The sequence below is a fragment of the Gossypium hirsutum genome, chromosome D02 (assembly GCF_007990345.1).
Source record: "Gossypium hirsutum isolate 1008001.06 chromosome D02, Gossypium_hirsutum_v2.1, whole genome shotgun sequence".
Classification (NCBI taxonomy): Eukaryota; Viridiplantae; Streptophyta; class Magnoliopsida; order Malvales; family Malvaceae; genus Gossypium; species Gossypium hirsutum.
In genome coordinates this window covers 68385240-68408263 of record NC_053438.1, presented here as the reverse complement: position 1 = coordinate 68408263, position 23024 = coordinate 68385240, and the positions used below count along the sequence as shown (strand labels likewise).

Here is a 23024-nt window from a genome sequence, read left to right as displayed (position 1 = left end):
TGTATCTCCCCCAATTGTATTGGCAGTGTCGGGATATACTGTATGCAACCGAACTGCTGGAGTACTCGATTGCCATGATACCACTCCACTACCTGAAAATTGATAACGGGTGCGCTAATGCACTATAGGTTTGAGTCGACGTGAGCAAATGAGAGGATAACTGCCATAATTTCTGGAACAGAATACGACATCCAAATGAATTGCACAATTAATAACATTGATATATTAACGCGGGTCGAGTGAGATAAAATAATAAAATGAAGTTTATATTGGAAAAACTTACCCACTCTCTAGCATGATTCTCAATCATTAGACGGTATATCGGAACCGTGTATGACCTCCCGATACCCGGATTGGTACTCCATCTACGAAAACAAATTGTTAGAACAATATAATCTAAAAAAAAGCCAACTAATTATTATAACGAGTAAAAATTCATCACCTATTAACGAGTGGAAATATATATGATTGGTGACTAATGGATGCCAAGAATGGGATCCGGTAAAGTGCCCACGACTGCAGCAATATGAGGCATCCGCCTATGTCCATCATAGAAGGATCTGTCGTCCGACAAAGTTCGTGATACAGCATGGCTAAAACAGCAGACCCCCAACTGTATAAACGGGTGTTATGCAAATTGGATAATAGGGGTAAGTACATCAAGTGGACCTTACCGCCGTTTGCATCCAGCATGAGTACACCCCCTATAAGGTGCATAATGTAAGCTAGAACGGCCTGCATCACCTCCCATTCATTGGCAGTACTCGACAAATGCTCAAAATTGACCTTTAGCCATAAAAATCTCAAATTGGTAAATTTTCCCTCACTTGGCGAGCGTCCAAGTAATTCATAGCAAAGGGTAGCCGGCCTAGATATTGAACTTACGCCCGTGACCGCATTTCCGTCGATGGGAAGCCCGAGCTATAGTGCAACATACTTTAGAATGACGGCACACTCTCCGCACGGCAAATGAAATGTGTGGGTCTCCGGACGCCATCGCTCAACTAAAGCTGAAATCAAGTCTTATCGCAGATCAAAAGTCCGGATCAATGCCGCTGACCTGAACCCAGCTAACTCTAAGTAGGGTATTAGGCGTTCATCTGGCAGAAACCCTACACTATTAACACAGCTTCTCAATACGCGGTACGGACCCATTATTAAATTAGCAAAATAGTTAATACAATATAATTTAATTCAACAAATAACATGAGTGTCAAATAAAAATTTTATTGCCATCTCATTAATAGTACTTGATATGTGATTATTATTATTAATCAACGAACCCATTTGGTGCAAATCTGCAATTAAAAAAATGAATTCATTTAATTTGTTTCAAAAAACACAATAAATTATTTCAAATTTTAAAAACAAAACACAATAAATAAATATCTAATAATTTCTCATAATTTACCTACAATAAAAAAATTTATGTCAGATTACAATAATAATATAATTAAAATTAATATAAACTATCTTTAAAACATACGAATTTAATCAGCATTTTAATAAATCAATAAAAACTGTTAAATAAATAAAAAATCAAATACAATTATATTATATAAAAATTACATTATATAAAAATTAAATGAGTTAACAGCAACTATATAATTAAAAGAGTCAGTTATGATTAAACTTTTAATGAAGTGATTTTTATTTTTTTTATAAATATATACGTTAAACTCACCAAATACTAAACTAAACACAACAATTTATAACTTAATCCTATCTGACAAGCGCGACCTATTTTTTACCCGTATTTTGACCCGTTGACTGTATTTTTACCTGTATATATATTTAAATATTTTTAATAAAAATAAAAATTAATATTTTATTTAAAAAAAATATTTTTTAATATAAAAAATTGATTTGCGCCTGTCAGATAGGTGCGATTAAAAAAATATTTTTTAATATAAAAAATTGATTCGCGTCTGTCAGATAGGCGCGACTAAAATTTTTTTTAATATAAAAAATTGATTGGCCTGTCAGATAGGCACGATTACAAAAAAACATACTATTTCGGTAAATAATCTATCTGACAACCTATTTCGGTATTTAATTTTTTTAAAGATATTTGGGTAAAAACCCCCCAAGTTGATATAAAAAAAATAAATGAGTTAACATCAACTATATGATTAAAAGAGTCAATTATGATTAAACTTTTAAGGAAATGATTTTTAATTTTTTTATAAACTTATATGTTAAACTCACCAAATATTAAACTAAACACAACAATTTATAATTTAATTCTAACATACTAATAAATTAATTTTGTAAAGTAAGAGATGCAATTCATAATTAAGAGATTGTGAAGGTGTGAACTAATAAATTTCTTTGTTTCATTTATAACAAAAATTTCAAGTTAAATCCCACTTTAGTACTTTAAACAATGACTTATCTTTAGCATAGATAAAACTAGTTTTTATACCCGTCCATCTTTATTATTTATGTTCTTTATAAATAGATCAAATGTTATTAATCTCTTAGCGGAATTTATAATTTCATAATAAAAAGATAAAAGATTAAACAAATTTAAATTTCGAATATAGTATTGAAGTCTTACAAATTTAAATTACTAATAAATTAATTTTAAAATATTAAAAAACAAAAAAAATTTATAACATAATCCTAAATTACTAACAAATTAATTTTAAAATAATTATAAAAAGCAAAAAAAAATTACATTCATACAAAATACTAATCCAAAACTATAAACACTAAACATAAATAATTTATAATTAATAATTAATAACAAAAAATCATAATATCTTAATTAAACTCTTTAAATTATAAGCAAAATTATTTACTAAAATAATACAATACCTTTCTTTCTTTCTTCTTCTTCTCTTCTTCTCCTTTCTCTCTTTTCTTTCTCTTTTCCGATTGATACATGGGGTTTGGGGGACCATATTTATAAGGTCCCCCATTTGTAATTTTTTCCCATTGAAGGGACAATAGCCTGGTGGAAGGGACAGAGGCAGCAGCATGGGCATTGGCGCATATCTGATAGGTGCGACCCGTTGACCCATTTTTTACTCGTTATTTTGACCTGTTGTCCGTATTTTTACCTATATTTATATTTGAATATTTTTAATAAAAATAAAAAATAATATTTTATTTAAACTAAAAAAAATTAATATAAAAAATTTATTGGCGCCCATCAGATAGGCGCCATTAAAAAAAACATACAATTTCCGTAATTAATCTATCTGACAACCTATTTAGGTATTTAATTTTTTTAATATATTCCAGTAAAAAACCCTTTTCTTATGTTATTGACTAAAATTTTTAACTTTACCATTATGTTTTGATTTGGAAAGATTTGACAAAAGTAAATTGTGGTTTTAAAACTAAATTAAGGCTAAGGAGACAAATCTTGTTATTGTTGAAAAAATCGAGATATTTCAAAAGAACAAATTTTGAAACATTTGTTTATAAGTTATTATATTTCATTATCTAATAAAAACCAAGTTGAGAGGGTGGACTCGCACATTTAATCTAAAAAACTAGTGTGTGTATATATATTTGAGTCTTTCTACTTTTACGATTTTTATCTAATTTAATTCATCCACCTTAAATATTAAAAGTATACATTATATGATGAAGTATCCTTATGTCTAACACGTATCAAGCTTTATATGTTGGCATTGGATTCCCGCCACCTAATTGAATTCAGGTCAGTTCTTGACATTTTTGGTTTCTAGGCAAAATAATAAAATGGGGTTTTAGATTCCTTAAAAATTGGAGAAAAATTCTTTTAGGTCCCTTAAAAGTTGGTAAAAAAATTTGAACCCTTAAAAGCTAAAAAAAAATTTTGAGGCCCTTAAAAGTTAGTAAATTTTTTTTTACTTTTAAAAATTCAAAGAAATTTAAGCCTTTTAAAAATTAGAAAATAATTCATTGAACTCCTTTCAACCTTAAGCCCTAAACGGCCTGCCTCCATACGACCCGAGGGCCAGGCCTGATTGGATTGCTGGCAATCTTCTTTCTTTTTGTTCTTTTTTATTAAGGATTCGTTGCTTGTAGAAGAAACTTATATTAGTCCCATTAACCAAATTATTTAGTCTATTGTTACACATTTGTTGATTCATATTCTAATATGACAACTAAAGTACCCATTATGAATATTTAATACGCAGATAATGATACTATCATTAAATACATGTCATTATTTAGTTCAGAAAGAATATTTAATATACTGTCGCTTCATAAAATTCATGCACCATCTATGAATAATAACACTACATTTTATTAAAATTTTAAACCCAAGATCTTAAATCCAAGGGTTATTAATATTTTCTGATAAATTTAAATAAAGCTATTATTATTTATTTATAAGTCCTCCATATTTTTTATTTAATTTAAAGATGACGTATCATGTTATTATTCATCGATGGTGCGACAGTAAATAAATATTATCCAGTACTAAATACTAAAATCAGTAAATGTTTTGGCTTGCAAGGAACAAGAAACATGTTTTGAAATTTCGTGCTTTGCTCAATTCAGTATGTAAGAAAGTTGAAGAAGCAATATAGGGGTTTGCCTTTAAGCTTTGTATTGAGTCAGGTTTAACTTGTAAGGAAGAGATATCAGGAAATACATGTGAAAAACCATAAACATTATCATCATCATCATCATCCCTTGGCGTGCTGGAACACTCTTTGGTCCTTTTTTAAAGCAGTTTCACAACAAAATCCCATTGATTAACGAAAAAAAGGAATTGGTGATGAAAAAGATGTTTACCAAAGGTTGGTCAGTTTCCTACATGCTGCAAAACCGCATTGAAACACTGTTTCATCCTTACAAAACATTGGGAAAATCTTCAGGTGACAAGGGTAAGTTACCTGGTTTCGCTGTCAACAACAACAACCAAGGGCTGAGATTCATTAGCAACAACATGGGATTCTGGAGAAAAGTCGATACTAACATTTCAGTAAATATTTATAATCTTGTTGAATTTCCATTTTGTACACTAATATTAACCAGTTTCAGGCTTTGGGTTTAAACAATTTTTTTTTCTTTGCGTTTAACAGTAGCGCTATGAAGGATGTGAGGGAAAATGATCACAGCCCACCAGGTGCTGGTTCAGGTCTTCCATGGTGCAGCTTCTCACGCTGGTATCAACATGCTGGGGTTTTGTTTTTGGGTCAAATTCTGGGTTTGGTCCCTCCATTATGCTTAATTTTGAGATTTAGTTCTTACACTTTGATTTATTATAATTTGATCCCTATATTTTTATAGTGTTTTTAGTTAGATCATTAACTATTTCTGTTAAAATGTTGACTTTGATTTTTTTTATAATTTCCCTAACTTAACAATATTATTTTGTGTTGAAAGGCATTAATTTTTTTAATTATTTTAACTAATAATACTAACGAAGCCTTGACATTATTGGCTAAAACTAAGGTCGTGAGATATTGATGCCCCATGCATAACTTCGGTTAAATTATGTGTATTGGGTTAAATCTCATCATATGCGTCTTTAAAAAAAAAACTATTTGGCTCTTGATATTAGTCCAATTGCTCTATGTAATACTCGAATTTGATTATAGTTGATTTGATTGAAAGGAGTGTTTCTAAAAGAAATCCATGTCAACCTTTTAGTTATTTGTGCCGACTTATGACATTAAAAATGGTGAATGTACTCAAGAAGTCCCTTTATTATAGGGACCGGATCAAATTATTCCTTTTATTAATAAATGGGTCAATTTAATCCATATATTCTTAGAAAGAATCAATTAAGACCAAATTGAATAAGAGATAACATTTACTTCTTTTTTTTTCTTTAAAAAATGACATGAAAATTACTTTTATTTCATTTATAGTTCAACCCAAAACAAAATATTTCATCCACAAAATCATAAGAAGCTTTCAAATCTAACTCATTTAAACAGGAAATGACATTTTTAAAATAATTGAATTAGTAAATTGATCCATTTAATAGCAAATGGATTAAATTTATACAGCCCCTATAATAGAGGGACCAAACAAGTACATTCACCCACTAAAAAATTGTATTGACCAAATTATGTCAAATAAAAAACACAGGGACTAAAGTTTCAATTTGATCATAATAGAAGGATCAAAATCAAATTTTAATCTTCATTTTTCAAAGTTTTAAACAATTCTGAGGATCATCAATTTCTTGCAGGGCAAGATGCCTTTTGGGAGCTGTGTTAGGTTTCTTTTTTCCACTCTGGAAGGTACAATGTGCCAATTTAAAGAGGTTTGAAGGTATATTTATGTCAAAATCCATTACTATCAGTTCCAATAAGAAAAAGAACCCTTGGGAAAACGTATAATACAATGATTACAAATTTGAAATGCATATTCAGGAGAAGCAGAGATGGTGGTGGAAGGGGTGGAAACGGTGGCGGAAGTGGTGGAAAAGGTAGCAACGACGGCGGAGAAAGTATCAACTGAGGTGGCGGAAAAGCTTCCCGATGATAGCATGCTGAAAATTGCAGCAATGGAGGTGGAACATGTTTCTGATATAACTGCCCATGATGCTCATGCCACTACACACTTCATTCACCAGGTAATAAACCATATATCCACACTATTATTCATCAATTTTATTATGAAATTATCAAAAATTCGTTTCTTTTACATCATCTCAACTTTACCATATTAACCGTAAAAGTAGGCCCTTGTAATAAAAGTAAGATCGCGTTTTACTTCCTTTACTTAAAAAGTGGAAAATTCATCCTTGTACGTTAGATCAAAGAACACATTGATCCTTTATGTTAAAAATTTCATCCATTTCTACCGTTAAAAACTTACGTAATCGACAGAATAATCAAAATGTTACACATGATGTGTCACGTGCATCTCATTTTAATATATAAAGACCAGTTTTTAACAATAAAAATGGATAAAAATGTTAACAGAATGATCAATTTGATCTTTGATTTAATGTATAAGGACTAATTTACCCACTTTTTGAATAGAGAGGCAAAATGTAATTTGACTCTTAATACAAGGGCCCCATAGTACTTTTACCGATTCTAACAAAAGTTTCATTTGTTTTTTTTTATCGATTTTTTTTGTAAATATAATTGTTACATAAATTTTTTTGACTCATAACATGGACGTGTTATAATTTAGTGTGTACGTGTGTGTAAATATACACATCGTATAAGATTCTTTTATCGTAGGAACAAGATTAAATTAGTTTTTTTACTATTAAATTAATCAATTTAGTTATTCAATTATTTAAAAAATAAAAAATGCCAAATTTTATGAAAGTTAATATTTATTATTTAAAAAGTATTATTTATTTTTAATAATTTTTTATAGTTCCAATCCATAAATGGGAGGATAATGCATTTCAGCGCACTCAAACCCACGTCTTCCTACATTGACAATCATACTCATGTCAATCAAGTTAAGACTCAATCGAAAACTATTGATACTTTTTGGTTAAACATTATACAGGTTGAAGAAATAAAGCATGAGTTGGATGATTTGGTTAACAAAGTTGGAGAAGCAAGGACCCCAAAAAATTGATTCATAGGTAAAACTTCTTTGAATAAGTTCTAAAAAATAAGTTTGCTATTAATTTTAACAATTCATGTAATTTTTTTTAAAAAAAGTCATCGTATTAATTGTATAAATATGAATATAATTATTTTTTTAAAATTTATTGTGTTTTGTGAATAAAGTTATTAGATTTATTATAACAAATAAAAAATTAATTAACTTAAATTTTTGTAATTTTTAAAGTGCCGAACAGAACAAATTTTCTATTTTGAAGGCTAAAGCTTTTACTTGCGCCTCTAACATCAAACACTAAATTTCACTTTGTGTAAAAATATGTGTGGGCATTGTTTAAACTTGTTTATGAGCTAGCCACACTCAAAGGCTCGCCTTGAGATATGTGAGGGTTTGAATAAAAATATGTGATTCGAAAAATAGGTTCGGCTTGAGCTTCAATATTTAAAAGATGGGTTTGGTTTGGATTTCAACATTCAAGACCCAAATCCAACAAGTCCGGCTTATTTTACACTTTTGTAATATAGTTTATTTCACTTTCATATATTATGTAATTTATATTGCATAAAATTAAATATATAATAATACAATACTGTGTAAACATTAAAAAATATGTTAAGTTCTCTAAAATTAAAAATTTTAATAAATATAATTTAAAAAGTTAAATATTAAATTAAAACAATATATTTATTTTAAAATAATATGAGTGAGTATAAAATGGGTGGGCAAAATTTTAATATCATATTGCAGGGTGGGCCGAGCTTTTGCAAACACAAAGTCATACTTAGGCTTGATTTGAATCCAACCCAGGCCATGAACACCTCTAGCCGTGTCTAGATTTATTGTGACTTAAATCTCGTCATGTGTGGGTCCTATCCAGAATTATTTGAGTCTAAATAGATTATATCCTATTTGTGTTTTGTAATGTTTAATTCTATTTATAGTAATGGTGATGTAAAATGATACAAGAGGAGAGACGACTACGTCTATTTATAGGTTTAAAAATTCACCAACTGTTGTTTTTCTATCTTGCCACTTTTTTTTTAACGGAAATTTGAGTCACACAACTTTAACAATAGCAAAATTTAACCTTCGAATGATGGGAAAAAAACCCTTCAACTATACGATGGCTGAATGAACAAACACAAGTTGGACCAAGTGAAAGTACAAACTACATTTTATGTTATTTCATAATTTCAAACAGTAATACATCTTGGAAAATTCATATAATATTTCTATATAACATATTATTAAGAAAATTCCCTAACGGAGAAGTAACCATATTTGCATCTGATTATGTATGTAATGTATCATTTTCTTATTAACCACTAATATGTAATTCATTCATTATAATAATATTTTTGATAACATTGCTTTTATGTCTCTAAACAAAAGAGACTAAAGAGAGTAGGATGTTTATCCCATGGTTTGAACTAGCCCGTATAATGCTAGGGGAGGCAACAGCATTTGATTCGTTTCGTTCCACTTAGATTTAAAAATATTTTCACTCAAGTTTCATAAAACATCGAAGTGTGAGTAGACTGTCCGACCCGACTAGATGACTTGATCTGGTAATACGAGCCACGTTTAATGTTTGAGCTATTTCTCTAAACCACCTAGTAGCCCCAAGAACTTGAAGGTGTGTTTGAGGTCGAAAATGTTGTAGCCGAAGAAATTAATAAGCCAATTGATGCACAAACGAGTCAAGATGCAAAGGCAGTGGAGTTTGAGTAATAATCTTTAGCATGAATCCGAGATCATAAGTGCCGTGAAAAGTAATCCAGGTAATACTTTTCAGACCATAGCAGTTGAAAACCAAACCGTAATCCCAAAACTTCTTTGCAAAATTTTTAGAATCAATCCCCTTCTCTTTATTCTTCTCAAAATTTATCCCTTAATGTTTGAGCAGCTCGATCAAATCGCTAGCATAGCGGTCTCGATTGATATCGAAATCTCTGAAATTAAATTCCCAAACGTAAGAAAAGGGAGAATAAAAGTCCGGTAAATTACCCCAAGCATACTCAAGCCGAGCTGAATAATTTGAAGCATGTCAACATTGGACTTCATATACTAATAATTGATAACCGCATTGCCATCACGAATCACTTGCTTACTGGGTTTAAATATCATCCCTGGAAATTCAGTATCTATAAAGGATACCTCAAAATTGCTGCCTTAATCATCAAAAGTTCACTGTCTAAATCTTCAGCAAAAACATGTCTCATAAGGATGGACTTATTGCCAGAAATCGACATAGTTGGTCACAGTAATCTCTTCTTTCTCAATTTTATAATATTTCGTTACTGTCTCTACTGAGTGCCGACTTAAATTGTTTTGTGTGAACTTTAAGAAGTGTTTTTAAGCTTGTTTATTGAATATGTGTAATTTCACTCAATTGAGCTAAGATTATATATAAGCCCCACAATTAAACCCACCTCAATTAGGATTTATCTTTGTAGTTTTTCATTTAATCCCACCTCAATTAGGATTTATCTTTTTAATTTTTCATTTAATCCTACCTCAATTAGGATTTATGTTTCTAGTTTTTCATTTAATCTCACGTCAATTAGGATTTATGTTTTTAGTTTTTCATTTAATCTCAGGTCAAATAGGATTTATGTTTTTAGTTTTTCATTTAATCCTACATCAATTAAGATTTATGTTTTTACTTTTTCATTTAATCCCTACTCAATTAGGATACTTCTGTTCGAATTACCGGTCTCGTTTGTTGTCGAATGATTGTGAATTGTGATGATGTTGAACTTGCAGGGTAGGGAAGACGTGTTTGATGAATCACTATCCTGCAGCAGTCGTTTTTTACTAATTATTGAGGAAAGCAGAGAAATGAAGTGTTTTTTATTATAAGTTAATTTGAATTAGTGTTACTATTAGTTATGGTTTTGTTTGCCTTTTAGATATGTAAATAAGAAGTTTAGCAATCAGTACAAGGCAACGATTGGAGCTGATTTTTTGACAAAGCAAGTGCAGTTTGAAGCTTAGATTTCACACTCATCTCTACTTTTTAACATTTAGATGAGATTGTTTTAGTTGCTGTATTTGTTTCTTTGTGGGATCTTAATCTACAATGAACGACTATGGTGTGCTATTGACTAGTGCCTACTCCTTTGTTGATGAACCAAGCTCTAGCTTTGGTGAACTAGTGCTTAACCAGGATTTCTCTATGATATTTAACTCAGAACTGCCAATGCTAACTTTTTCCTTTTCATTCATTTAAAAACTCCATGGCTGCTTTTTTCTTTAGTTATATCATTGACCAATTGACGAGGAGTTGTGGTTATTTGACTAGGGAATTATGTTGCGCCCCTTGTTGACTAGACTTCTGTGATTTAGTATTAGACAACCTCATGGATCACTATTGAGTATTTTCTAGCAGATTGTAGCATTGCATTCTAAAACTATCGAAGTTTCTTTTAGCCTTTTTGTGTTATGAGTGACCACTTAGCTGGCCAGGAAAGATTCCAGAGCCTAGGCGTTGCTTTCTATCGTGGTGCTGATTGTTGTGTTCTTGTATATGATGTCTACTTATGACAACAATGGAGAGAAGAATTCCTTATTTTGGTATATATTCTGAACTTCTGAGTAGTGATGAAAACCATCTACCAACTCTCTGGGATTTATTCGGTAGAGAAATGACAATTTGAGATACCTTGCAGGCAAGCCCTTCGGATCCTGAGAATTTCCCCTTTGTTGTTTTGGGGAGCAACATCGATGTTGATGGCGGAAACAGTAGAGTGGTATGTATTTTTCAATTCTTCCTTTACAGTGTCACTTGGTATTCTCTTTCTTCCTAAAAGATACAATTATCCACTTTGTTTTGACTCTCTACGTATCTGAGAAAAAGGCCCCAGCATGGTGTGCCTCGAGACATCTGCCAAGGAAGGAGTTAATGTGGAAGAAGCTTTCCAATGCATAGCGAAGGATGCTCTAAAGAGTGGGGAAGAGGAAGACATGACCATAAAGTAGTTCTACTGCACATTCAGCCGTTTCAAACAAAGATTATCCCCTGTTTCCTCTGCACTTTCAGCTGCTTTTAAAAGTTTCATCACTATCTTATTACTCAAATTGGAAACCTTGAAAGGGTTGTTATTGAATGTAAATCAAATATGGAGGATTGACCAGAATTGGGATTATTTTCTTGATAGACATTATAACAGTAACTACGTATAATATATAATAAATAATATATACCTAAATATACGGAAAGATATATAATATATTTAGATATTCGTAAAATATAATATCCCATAATAATATCTTAATAAGAATATCTTAACTATATAAAAACCCATGTTTAGAGGGTTCAATTCTTGTAAAATCAAACAACCCCAGCACCATGGAAAGCACCTAAACATCACTGATATGTACTCTGCCAATTTATGATTATGAATGTAATGCATCTTTTTCATGTTTTGAATATCCAAGCAAATACACTAAACCCATCATAATGAAGCTTCAAAATCCAAACAAGTCATAAGGGAAAAAACTCAACACAGCTAAAAAAAATCATCAATCAGTAGGAGATTGTAGTTTTGGAAACATATTAATGTAATATCTTCAATAACATTGCTTTTATGTCACTAATCAAAAGAGACGTAAAATATTTCATCCTATGGTTTGAACTAGTCCGTATAATGCTAGGGGAGTTAGCAACATTTGATTCGTCTCACTCCATTTAGATTTAAAAACATGCTTACTCTTGAGCTTCATAAAACATTGAAGCGTGAGTAGATTGTCTGACTCGGCTTGATGACTTGATCCGACAATATGAGTCACGTTTAATGTTTGAGCTATTTTCTCTAAACCACCTAGCAACCCCAATAACTTGAAGGTGTGTTTAAGGTCGAAAACATTGTAGCCAAAGAAATAAGCCAATTGATGCACGAATGGGTGAAGATCCAAAGGCAATGGACTTTGAATAAGAATCTTTAGCATGAATCTGAAGTCATAAGCACCATGAAATATAATCCAAGTAATACTTTTTAGATCATAGCAGTTGAAAACCAAGCCATAATCCCAAAGCTTCTTTGCAAAATCTTTAGAATCAATCCCCTTCTCTTTATTTTTCTCAAAATCTATCTGTTGACGTTTGAGCAGCTCGATCAAAGCGCTAGCATAGTGGCCTCGATTGATATTGAAACCTTTGAAATTAAATTCCCAAACATAACAAAAGGGAGAATCAAAGTCCGAAAAATTACTCTAAGCATCCAAAAGACTCAAGCCGAGCTGAATAATTTGAAGCGTGTCAACATTTGAGTTCATATAGTAATAATTAATAACAGGATTGTCTTCACAGGTCACTTGCTTACTGGGTTTAAAGATTATCCCCGAAAATTCAGTATTCATAAATACAAAAGGATACCTCAAAATTGCTACCTTAATCAACTAGAGTTCATTGTCCAAATATTCGACCCTCGGCCTTCGCCCCCACAGATTCCTCATCCTTTCACTTTTTTTTTAAAAAGGAATTTAGGTGACACAAATTATTCGAGATTTTTCATCATTGAGAACAATATAGTAAAATTAATCTATATTTCCTTTAAGAATTAATTCTTATTTCAAGAAAAATTCTTTAGTCAAACTGGGGTCAAAGATAAACAACATTATCTCCTCGTTGAAGAATTCCCAGTTTTACGTGACATGGGGTCACGTTTAACGTTCCAAGTTACAACATTGGGATACAAAACTTTCACAATTTCAATTCTGCTGTCCCCTTCTTTGAATCTCCTTTACTTCATTAAAATTAATATCATCGCCATAAAAGAAAATAATGGAATTAACCAACAGGAAAAGAAAACACTAATTCAAATAAGACTTACCGCGTCCACCCCATCCTAATCCCTAGAAATCAAATCAACAATCTACAATAATTTGGACCAAAATCTCTAGAAGACAGATGCACAGAAGGAAGTCGTCGGAGCAAAAGAATGAGTTGTTTTATTAGCACCCAACAGAAGGGCAAGCATTAAAATTGAGACTTCAACCACAAGCAATAGCAAACCATGATGCCAAATTCAGAAACATTCAAAGCCGATCAATTAAGAGCAGTCACAATCGGACCACAAATTAAAACACAATACATGAGCTCAACTGTGTTTAAGCATATTTTATCTTCTTCAACATTATAGGAAATTTCATAGTATCAAATAAAAAATTAATCCTATAATTTTCTACAGAAATAAATAATATACAATTTCTAGCTATTATATGTGTACTTTAACATGTACCCTTTTCCTTTTTTTTTTTCACTCAAAATCCCTACATTACCATCATCTAACCGGCAGTCATTAGACCAATAACAATGGATATCCTGATCCAAAATCTCTGTTCAAAACGGCGCCGTTGTACGACAGCTGCTCTTGGAGTCGTCGTGATCGGCGACAGAGCAGGACCTGGCTTCTCGTTGGTAAGCAGCGACAACAAAGGAACAGGCGAAAGGTTTGGTGCCGGAGAAGTTGACGACAGTGAGGTTGACGAAGGTGGTGCTGATGCAGCAGGGATTGTGTCATTGTAGAAACCAAGAAAATCATTAAGAAAAAGCGACGAATGGTGGAATGAATCATGTTAATTGGAATATTAAACTAATGATTATAGAAAATTGAGAAAAAAAGAGATTGAATTATGTTGGGAAAGTTGAAGAAGTTTGAGTGTTGACCAAATGCAATGATGATATGATGAAAAACCCTAGGTTTATATAGAAGACGATGAAAAGTTGGGGGTAACATTTGAGACGAAGCTTCGAAAACATGATTTTTGAAGATTTTCAAAGGAAAAGACTGAGAAAATCCAATTTTCATTGAGGCGTGGAGGCTTTGATTTGGTTTTATGCGTGAACGTTAAGCTTCATCCATTTACTAAATTATGATTTAGTCATTCAACTTTAAAAAATTACAAAATGATCATTAAACTATTTAAAAGTTTTCATTTAAATGTTAAAATCGCTATTGCATGGCCGTCTTTGTTCGCATTGTTTTCATTAATCGAAAACTCTTCTTCCCCTTCAACTGTTTTTTTTATGAAACATCATGAATCAGCGAACCAAAATTTAAACCGTTTTCTTCTTTGATTTCTAACATTGATTATCATATTGACTTGGATCTAAGATATATTCTTCTACTTGTTGATGAGTACTGATCTAATATACCACTTGTTACTTAGAGCTCGCTAGCCGAATTTAAAAAAAAAAACTTAACAGCTCAATTATTTAAATGAGAACTTTCGAATAATTCTGTAACTATTTTGTAATTTTTTAAAGTTAAACAATCAAAACGTAAATTTATTAATAATTTAGTGCCATTGAGTATAATTTTTTCTATTATTAAATTAATCCCTTAAAATGAAATACATTTTTTTAATATTATTTATTATTTATAATGTTGGAATTTAAAATTTATTAGAAAACTCTAGGAATTTTGGTGGAAATTAAATGATTGAGCAGGTGTTGAAAACATGTGATGAAATGATATATGGAAACTTCAAAATTCAAAGCGAAGATACAATGCATGTTCCCTCCCCACTTCCTCATTTGCTACCCTTTACACCAACAAAATAACATTATTATATTTTAAGTTTTAAAAAGAAAAAGAGGAGTGTTGTCAAGGAGACGACGACGTCAAATGCACTCAATTTAGTGGAATCATTACAATTCTAAAAAAGTTTAACTTCTACTATTACTCCATATTTTATCAATTTGAGGCCTTGTACTTTTCGAATTAGCCAATTTTAATCCCTATGCATTTTAAATTTTAAAATTTTATTCCTGACTCAAACATTAATAGCAGTTAAATATGTTTGGTTAATTTTAATTACTAATCATATACTATTCATTCAATTGTCGATTTAGTCTATTTTCTCCACTTAAATCATTTTAAGTCCCTACAATTTTCAATCTTGAAATTTTAGTTTAACGCAAATGACAGTTTTTAATCAATTAACTAACGTGACATGACATGGTGCATCAGATTTTGGAAATAATTTAATTTAATTTAATAAATTTAAAAAATTATTATTTGGCAAGGATTAAAATTTTAAAATGTTAAAAATACAAGAACTAAAAATGACTAATTAAAAGTATAGTGATTAAATCTGCTTTTACTAAGTACGGTAACTAATAACAAAATTTAACCTTCTAAAAGATGCACTTGACTTAGATCTGGACCACCACGTTAGAAATCTTTAAAAATAAAATTATTAAAAATATATAAAAATGTTAAAAGACAATTATAAAAATATTCAAATATTATTAAAAATATTAAAAATCAATAAATGGCAAATTAAGGTGACTAAATGATATTGGAGCATTTCAAAGAGAACTCACATTGTTGTTGCGCAACTAAGCATACTTCCTAATGGTCTTCGGTAAGTAAATTAATTAATATTAAAATGCTACTGATAACTTTTTTCATCGGACTTTTTTTTACCTCCATTTTGATCGAGAACAATAGCGCCTATCCCACGCTCCGATAATTGTTCGCGGAGATGACGAGTTGGCACCGTCGATGGGGACAGTGTTAATGTTACCATTTTTAAAAAATCAGATCACATTTAAGAATGCCAAAATCTTAAGATCTAAATATAGAATAAGAGGATTAATTCACAAATATAAATACTATTATATTATATACGAATACAGTAATTGAAATCGCAAGCATAATACATAATTCATAGGCAGTAATATAGGTAATTGTATAAATTTACCATTATATAAAGAACAAAATTTCAAAATAAAACTAAGGAGAATACATAAGCTAAATTTTATTTATACTATCATCGAGAGAAGGAAGATCTGGATATGCCTACAGTACCATAGCGACCATCAACACTCCAACCGCAACAGATCCAGCAGCACCAAACCTAACGGCACTATTCTCCGCTGGTCCCGGAGCTCCGGCAGGAGGTTCAGAAATTGACGTGGGACTGGCATTCGGTGACAGAGCAGAAGGAGATGGAGGTGACTCAACAGTTGCTGGAGACGGTGTAGTCGCTGACGGAACCTCCGACGGAGACGGAGCAGATATTGTAGGAGGTGAAGAGATCGGTGTCGGAGTAGATGACGGAGATTTCTTCGGCGAAGAAACAGGAGACGGCGTCGGAGATTGTGCTATAACGGAGCAAAAAAGCAATGCCAGCATGATTAAGTAAACGAAACGAGAGAGAGCCATTGCCGTTAAAAGAAATGCAAAGAGGGATTTAAAATAATGGAGATTTTTAAGTTTCTTCTTTTTTGCGTTAGTGTACGTACGAGGAAGAGGAAGGGACCCCGGGGGGCTTATATAGATAACAGGATTCAATAATAACGGTTGGATAGTTTCTATCACGAATCTCTAGGAAATCAAACGGCTTTCATTTGCTCTAGTAAGAGGGTTTGCTTTTATGCTTTTATTGCTTTTGCTTTGGCCTTGACTGATTGGCTTTGGCTTCTTTACTACTTTGATTTTTTGTGCTTTTTAGTAACGACTACAAAGCACGGTCGTCGTTTGCATCTTGACCGTTGATGTGGGGCATTGTGATTAAATCTGAACCGTTGAAGCTTCTGCTGAGTGGGTCTACATGTTGGAAACGGTCGAGAACCTGGAAGATCTAACGGTTCTGATCAACTGCGAAAGACAAGTACTGTACGGATATACATGACACCACCTGGAAATAATATTTTAACGAATGATTTAAATTTGGATACTTGTAATTTCTTTGTATTGAAAAATTGAATTTTAAAGTTATAATTATTATCTTCCATGTAATTAGCAAATGTAGATAAATAATAAATGTAATTTTTTTTAAATTCAAATTCAAATTCAAATTCAAATAATTATAAATATATTAATTTTGATTTTTCTCATGACACGAGTTTAATTTATTAAATAGATATCTTAGGTGATGCATTATAAATGATAAGTAAATAATTAAAATATTTTCAGGGCATATTTCAAAACTTGAATTTTAAAAATAGTATAAATTAAGTAATAAAATATTTAAAAATGTAACATTTCTGATTTGTTAATAATTTATTCAATTGAATTTGAAATTTTCACTGTTAGTATATAAATACTTTTACATTCACCAAATATAAATTCTAGATTAAAATCCCATTGTGAAAATAAGAGCAAAGTACATGCTAAAAGCATTTTTCATTTTAAATTTTATTCATATAAAATTCGAATTACAACACTAACAAATGAGAGATGTTATTTAGAAAAAGAATGAATGGCTATGGCTCTTCCTTTTGTAGGAAACCGAATCATATTTTCTACATGGAAGCATATGCCAAAGTGAATGCATAAATCTTCATATTTTTTACCAAGTTCACAGATGTGATGTATTGATGTCAATTTGTAGCAATGGATCATGTCAACGAGTTGCCTACTACATCTAAAAGCAAAGCAGCAGCAGCAGATTCTAGGATTCAGATGCAGCATCCGTCGGAGCAACCGTGTTACCATTGCCGCCGATAATGAGACTGTTCAAACTGCCGTTAAAATCTAAGCCATATATGTGACCCATTTTAGCTCGTTTTGTTTCCAAGTATCTCTTATTCTCCCTTGTAATAGGAGTTAGTAGTGGAACCCTGCTTGCTATTGTTAATCCATAACCCTTGAGTCCACTGTACTTGGCCGGATTGTTAGTCATCAGTTTCATCGCTCGCACGCCAAGATCCCTCAGTATCTGCAAAGAAGAGTCGGAGGTTATGTTTTGACAAACATTTTTGAGAGGTAAGAAATAAGTAAAATCCATCAGAGCAAATGGTTAAGCCCACAGGTGTAAACCAGGATTCGGATCCTTCTCGATTTATTATTTACCGAACTTTGTTTTTAATTCCATTCATTATTTCTTCGTTTTAGAATTAGATATATACCTGTGCGCCAATGCCATATTCTCTTGAATCAACGGGCAATCCAAGTTCCACATTAGCTTCGACTGTGTCACGACCAGCGTCCTGAAGATTATATGCACGAAGCTTGTGGCCCAAACCAATTCCCCTGCCTTCATGTCCACGAAGGTATACCAAAACACCCCTGCCAGCAGCCTCAATCTGTTTCATTGCAAGGCCAAGCTGATTCCCACAGTCACATCTAGCGGATCCAAATATGTCTCCCGTGAGGCATTCCGAGTGAACCCTCACAAGAATATCTTGCCCATCTCCAATCTCACCCTGTTAACACCGAAAAAAGAATCATGCAATATTCTTCAGAATAAATGCTTTTGATCTAAGAAAACCCAAAGTCTAAAAGAATATATAGAATGATGATACTTATGGAAATATAATAGGAAATGTGATGAAAATAGATTAAAACATTTCTGACTTGACTAACCACAAGGAAAGTATTTATACAGGATTTACAGATAATACGTGGAAGTGAAACTTCCTATAAGAATTTACTATGTCCTCACCTTAACCATTGCTATATGCTCAATCCCATCCAATATCGACCTGTAACAATGGGCGGTGAATGGCCCCCACATAGTTGGAATCCGTGCAGCACCAGCAAGCTCAATTAATTTATCCCTCTTTCTCCTATACCTGTCAAATCATAAGTAGCATTAGAAGTAGTCCTTTCCTTTATTGTTCTTCAAGGACTCAATAGACAATTGATAATAGTTTTGGCAAATTCAACCAATGCAACTTAACCATAGGCTGCATGAAAGATATAAGTAGAAAGCACAGAGCTGGATATGATACTCATTTATTTACCTAATTAAATCAGCAATGGATATAATTTTCAAGTTCTCCCGCTCAGCAAATTGGCGAAGCTTTGGTAATCTAGCCATGGATCCATCATCATCTACAACCTCACAGAGAACTGCAACAGGGTCCAGTCCAGCTAGCACTGCTAGATCAACAGAAGCTTCTGTATGCCCAGCTCTTTTTAGGACACCACCTTCCCTATACTTCAGTGGGAAAATGTGACCCGGGCGGTTGAAGTCCTCAGGTTTGGATTCTCTAGAAGCAAGGGCCAATACTGTTGTTGCTCTATCATGAGCTGATACACCAGTTGTAGTACCGTGTTTTGCATCCTGCAAAATTGATTTTCATGGAACGGAAAAGTTGAGACCCATTGAAATTGTTCAACTATATAGTCTTGAAGCCATCTTTCTGGAACTAAAAGTCTAGAACCAACTAGTCCTCAATCATAAGTTGCTTAAAGTATTATAAAATGGTGTATACAAAACTGTTCTATGAGCTTAAAAAAAACTATAGGCAATCACGATCATAAATATCTTCCACGTATGTAACATTATCAGCATTCAGATTCAGCCCCCAGTAGCTGGCTATAATTTTCAAAGCATTAACAGTAAGAAACAATTAAGCCTGAAGCTTTAAGTTAGTATCATTGAAGGAACTTCTTTCCAAATAGAAAGTGAAATTACTCATGTATTTGGATATGGATATAAGACAAAATAACATACCACTGTAACTGTGAATGCAGTGCGGAGTTTCTCTTCATTCTCTCTTTGGTTCACCATCAAAGGAAGCTGCAACCTCTCCAGATCTTCCTCTAGCATGCTCACACAAACGATCCCAGTTCCATGCTTCACGATAAAGGCCATTGCTTCCGGTGTCGCCAACTCAGCTGCCATTATAAGATCTCCTTCATTCTCTCTGTCCTCATCATCTACAACCAATACCATCTGCAACATTAATTCAGATTAGTAAACGAAAGGACCAATATGCAGTAAAATAAAATACAAAAGTATTATCAGCTCAGGGAACAAAAAGAATCCAAGAAAACAACAAACCTTGCCCTGGCGAATGTCCTCGATTGCCTCAAGGATGGAAGCAAAACCTTCAGTTGGACGATCCAAATCAGAATCATCATTATCAATGGGAAAGCCATTACTTGTAGGAGCAGTATCGGCCGCAAGAGTTCCAAATGCTATTGCATCTTGTTGTGCTTTGATCCCTACCGATTTATCACGGAAGAGGGTACCATTTGTTGTAGCATCATTGCCATTCGAATAAGACAGGATGTTGCCTTCTCCAGATACAAGTGCAGCTCTAGTTTTGCCACCACTTTTAATAACAAAGGATGATCTACTATCCAACCGCGTCAAGGCCAAATCAGGTAAGCAGCCATTTGTTAAGAATAGATTTGTGCTGTGCAATCCATTAAAGAATTTGAAACTTTTGGATGACCTGAGCAGAAAGATAGTTCAATAAGAATTTCCAACAATCAAACTGTACTGATAATTGTAAAGACTGCATACAACATTGATAAAGCATTAAACATCAATCACTTGGGGTGCGTCCGGACAAAATCCCCCCAAATATTTTCTTTGAACAAACTCTAGCAACTTCAGGCAGAAATTCAGCATTATTAGAATCCTATAAACATACCCAAAAAAGTTACCTTAAAAATAGTATGTAGATATGAGTGGAATGATCTGATGATTGCTTATCAAATTGATCAAATGTGAAATAGCAGCAAAAACAAATAAGCATTTAAAATAGTATAGGTTATTCTTTTGTTTGGCTTACTAAAGTTGTACCTTTTATTTCTTTCTAGTTCTAGCCGTTTATTGAACACTAAACACAAAGGCATTTATCATTCAATGAATTCGTAAATAACATTGCCACATTGCTTTCCAGCCAAGGCTAAATTTTTATGTAAAGACAGGACATTTTTGACAAAATGGCTAAATTTTTAAGTTAATAGGTAACAATCTCTGGTTGCGAGGTATGGGACTTGGATAGCACTTTAGAAAGTATAAGATTCCCTTGTGCATTTATACAAACTTAGGCTCTCCTACCCTAATAGCTAGCTTTTCAGGTGCAATCCGCCAAACATTCACCGTATCTCTCAGTGGCTAATAAGCAACACTTGCGATGAGCTCAACATTGCAATGTCTGATCGAGGTTCAAATAAATAAAACTAGTGTCATCTGCCGCTCTGATGGTATTACCGGAATTACAGCATTTGTCGAGGTTAGATTAAGCCAGCGTAAAGTCAACCACCGTAAACACCAAAACTGCAAAAAAGCTTGGCGGACTAAAATATGCCTAATGGTAAGATATAGGACAAAGCGTGATGAACTAGAATATACCTAATCCCAAGGTATAGGACTTGGATCTCGCATAAAGTATGGAATTTCCTTAAGAATATGGACCTAGGCTCTCTGATCCTAACGCCTAACTTTTGGGTGAGATTCTTCAAAGTTTCATATCACCGGCCATCGGAAACCTTGAGTCGTTTAAAATAAAAGTCAACGACCAATCAAAATAAAAGTGAAAGACCAAATCCAATTTAACCAAAGCGTCTGTATCAGATCGAAACGGAACAATTACTCCATAAAAATAAAAGTTGACATTTGATTCAAAATTTGATAGGAAAACCAAATAATAGAAGGAATCCATATTGGAGCAAAAAAAAGAAATGCCAAAGAGAATACATAAGAAACCTAACTTACTTAAAAAAAAAAGAGTGAGAATTTTAAATACAAACTATTAGAGCCAAACCCGTAAAAGAAACAGACAAGAGAGCTTACTGAAGACGAGAAAGAGCTGCAGTTGAAGGAGAAGATACGTTGAAAGAAGCCATTAGCAGCCAAACGAAGAAGCTAAAAGAAATTTAATGGGAGGAATTTCGGTATTGTAATTTTAAAGGTTTGGTCCTCCACTTTTATGTTTATATGTATATATTTATAGAGGGTGCGATGGGAAGGAAGTAAAATGGAAGGTAATTCACGAAACAGCGGCGAATTGTCGTTGTCTAGTTGTTGTCTCATCCCTTACCCGCGGGTGAGCTAATGACAGCTTAATTCTTTTCAAATTCGTGTAACTTTTAAATCTTAAAAAAGAATTAATAATTAATACTTTTTTATGTTAAATTTCCTTATTTTTTATTTTAATAGTTCATGTAAAATAGAGATAAATCAACATACTGTCTACATTCAATAAAATAATAATATTTAGTCCACAAATTTAGAGTACAAATCTCAAATTTATGCATGAATTTCGATTTAATGTGTAATTGTATACATGAACTTCAATTTGATGCAATTATACACGATGTTCAAATGTATACTTAAAACTTTAATTTTGACCTAATCATATACATTTAAATAAATAAATATATCAATTTATTTTTATATTTGATAAATATAATTATTTATGTATGCAATATATAAATATAAAATGACTTTATATCAATAATTGTATTAATAATTTACAATAATTGGATCAAATCAAAATTTCATGTATAAAAAGTACACAAAATCAAAGTTCATGTATACATTTGGACATTAAACCATGGTTCATATACAGTTTTGAGATTTGTCCCATAAATTTAGTATTTTTTTTTCTAATTTGGTTAATGAATATTTTTTGTTCATACTAATCCAGGAACTTGACAATTCTTCTCAATTTTGATATACAACCGTTAAGGTATGATTATGTGGCATTCTGAGATTGTCTCATATCATCACTTAAAAATTCTTAAAAATATATATAATTGAAAAATGTATAATTTTTTTTAAAAAATAATGATGTGACATAATATCAAATTATAACACCATCGTACCTT

At 32.1% G+C, this 23024-nt stretch overlaps 4 protein-coding genes across 4 annotated transcripts; 2 read left to right on the top strand and 2 right to left on the bottom strand.

Moving 5' to 3' along the window:
- Positions 1–4635: 4635 nt before the first annotated feature.
- LOC107908938 (uncharacterized) lies at positions 4636–7633 on the top strand. The gene is made up of 5 exons (XM_016836248.2): positions 4636–4926; positions 5031–5114; positions 6149–6231; positions 6333–6535; positions 7435–7633. The coding sequence occupies exons 1-5, from the start codon at positions 4724–4726 to the stop codon at positions 7504–7506; spliced, it is 645 nt and encodes a 214-aa protein (XP_016691737.1). The 5' UTR covers positions 4636–4723; the 3' UTR covers positions 7507–7633.
- Positions 7634–10938: 3305 nt separating this feature from the next.
- On the top strand, positions 10939–11475 carry LOC121214585 (ras-related protein Rab7-like). The gene is made up of 3 exons (XM_041088364.1): positions 10939–11019; positions 11166–11238; positions 11354–11475. The coding sequence occupies exons 1-3, from the start codon at positions 10939–10941 to the stop codon at positions 11473–11475; spliced, it is 276 nt and encodes a 91-aa protein (XP_040944298.1).
- A 4829-nt stretch (positions 11476–16304) lies between these two features.
- LOC121214584 (classical arabinogalactan protein 1) lies at positions 16305–16670 on the bottom strand. Its single transcript, XM_041088363.1, has one exon. It carries the CDS (start codon positions 16668–16670, stop codon positions 16305–16307), a length of 366 nt encoding a protein of 121 aa, XP_040944297.1.
- A 948-nt stretch (positions 16671–17618) lies between these two features.
- Positions 17619–22147, bottom strand: LOC107908940 (bifunctional riboflavin biosynthesis protein RIBA 1, chloroplastic). Its single transcript, XM_016836252.1, has 7 exons — positions 21988–22147; positions 20242–20638; positions 19912–20133; positions 19196–19518; positions 18895–19024; positions 18359–18655; positions 17619–18168 (listed from the first exon to the last, which is right to left on the bottom strand). The coding sequence occupies exons 1-7, from the start codon at positions 22038–22040 to the stop codon at positions 17902–17904; spliced, it is 1689 nt and encodes a 562-aa protein (XP_016691741.1). The 5' UTR covers positions 22041–22147; the 3' UTR covers positions 17619–17901.
- Between the last annotated feature and the right edge of the window lie 877 nt (positions 22148–23024).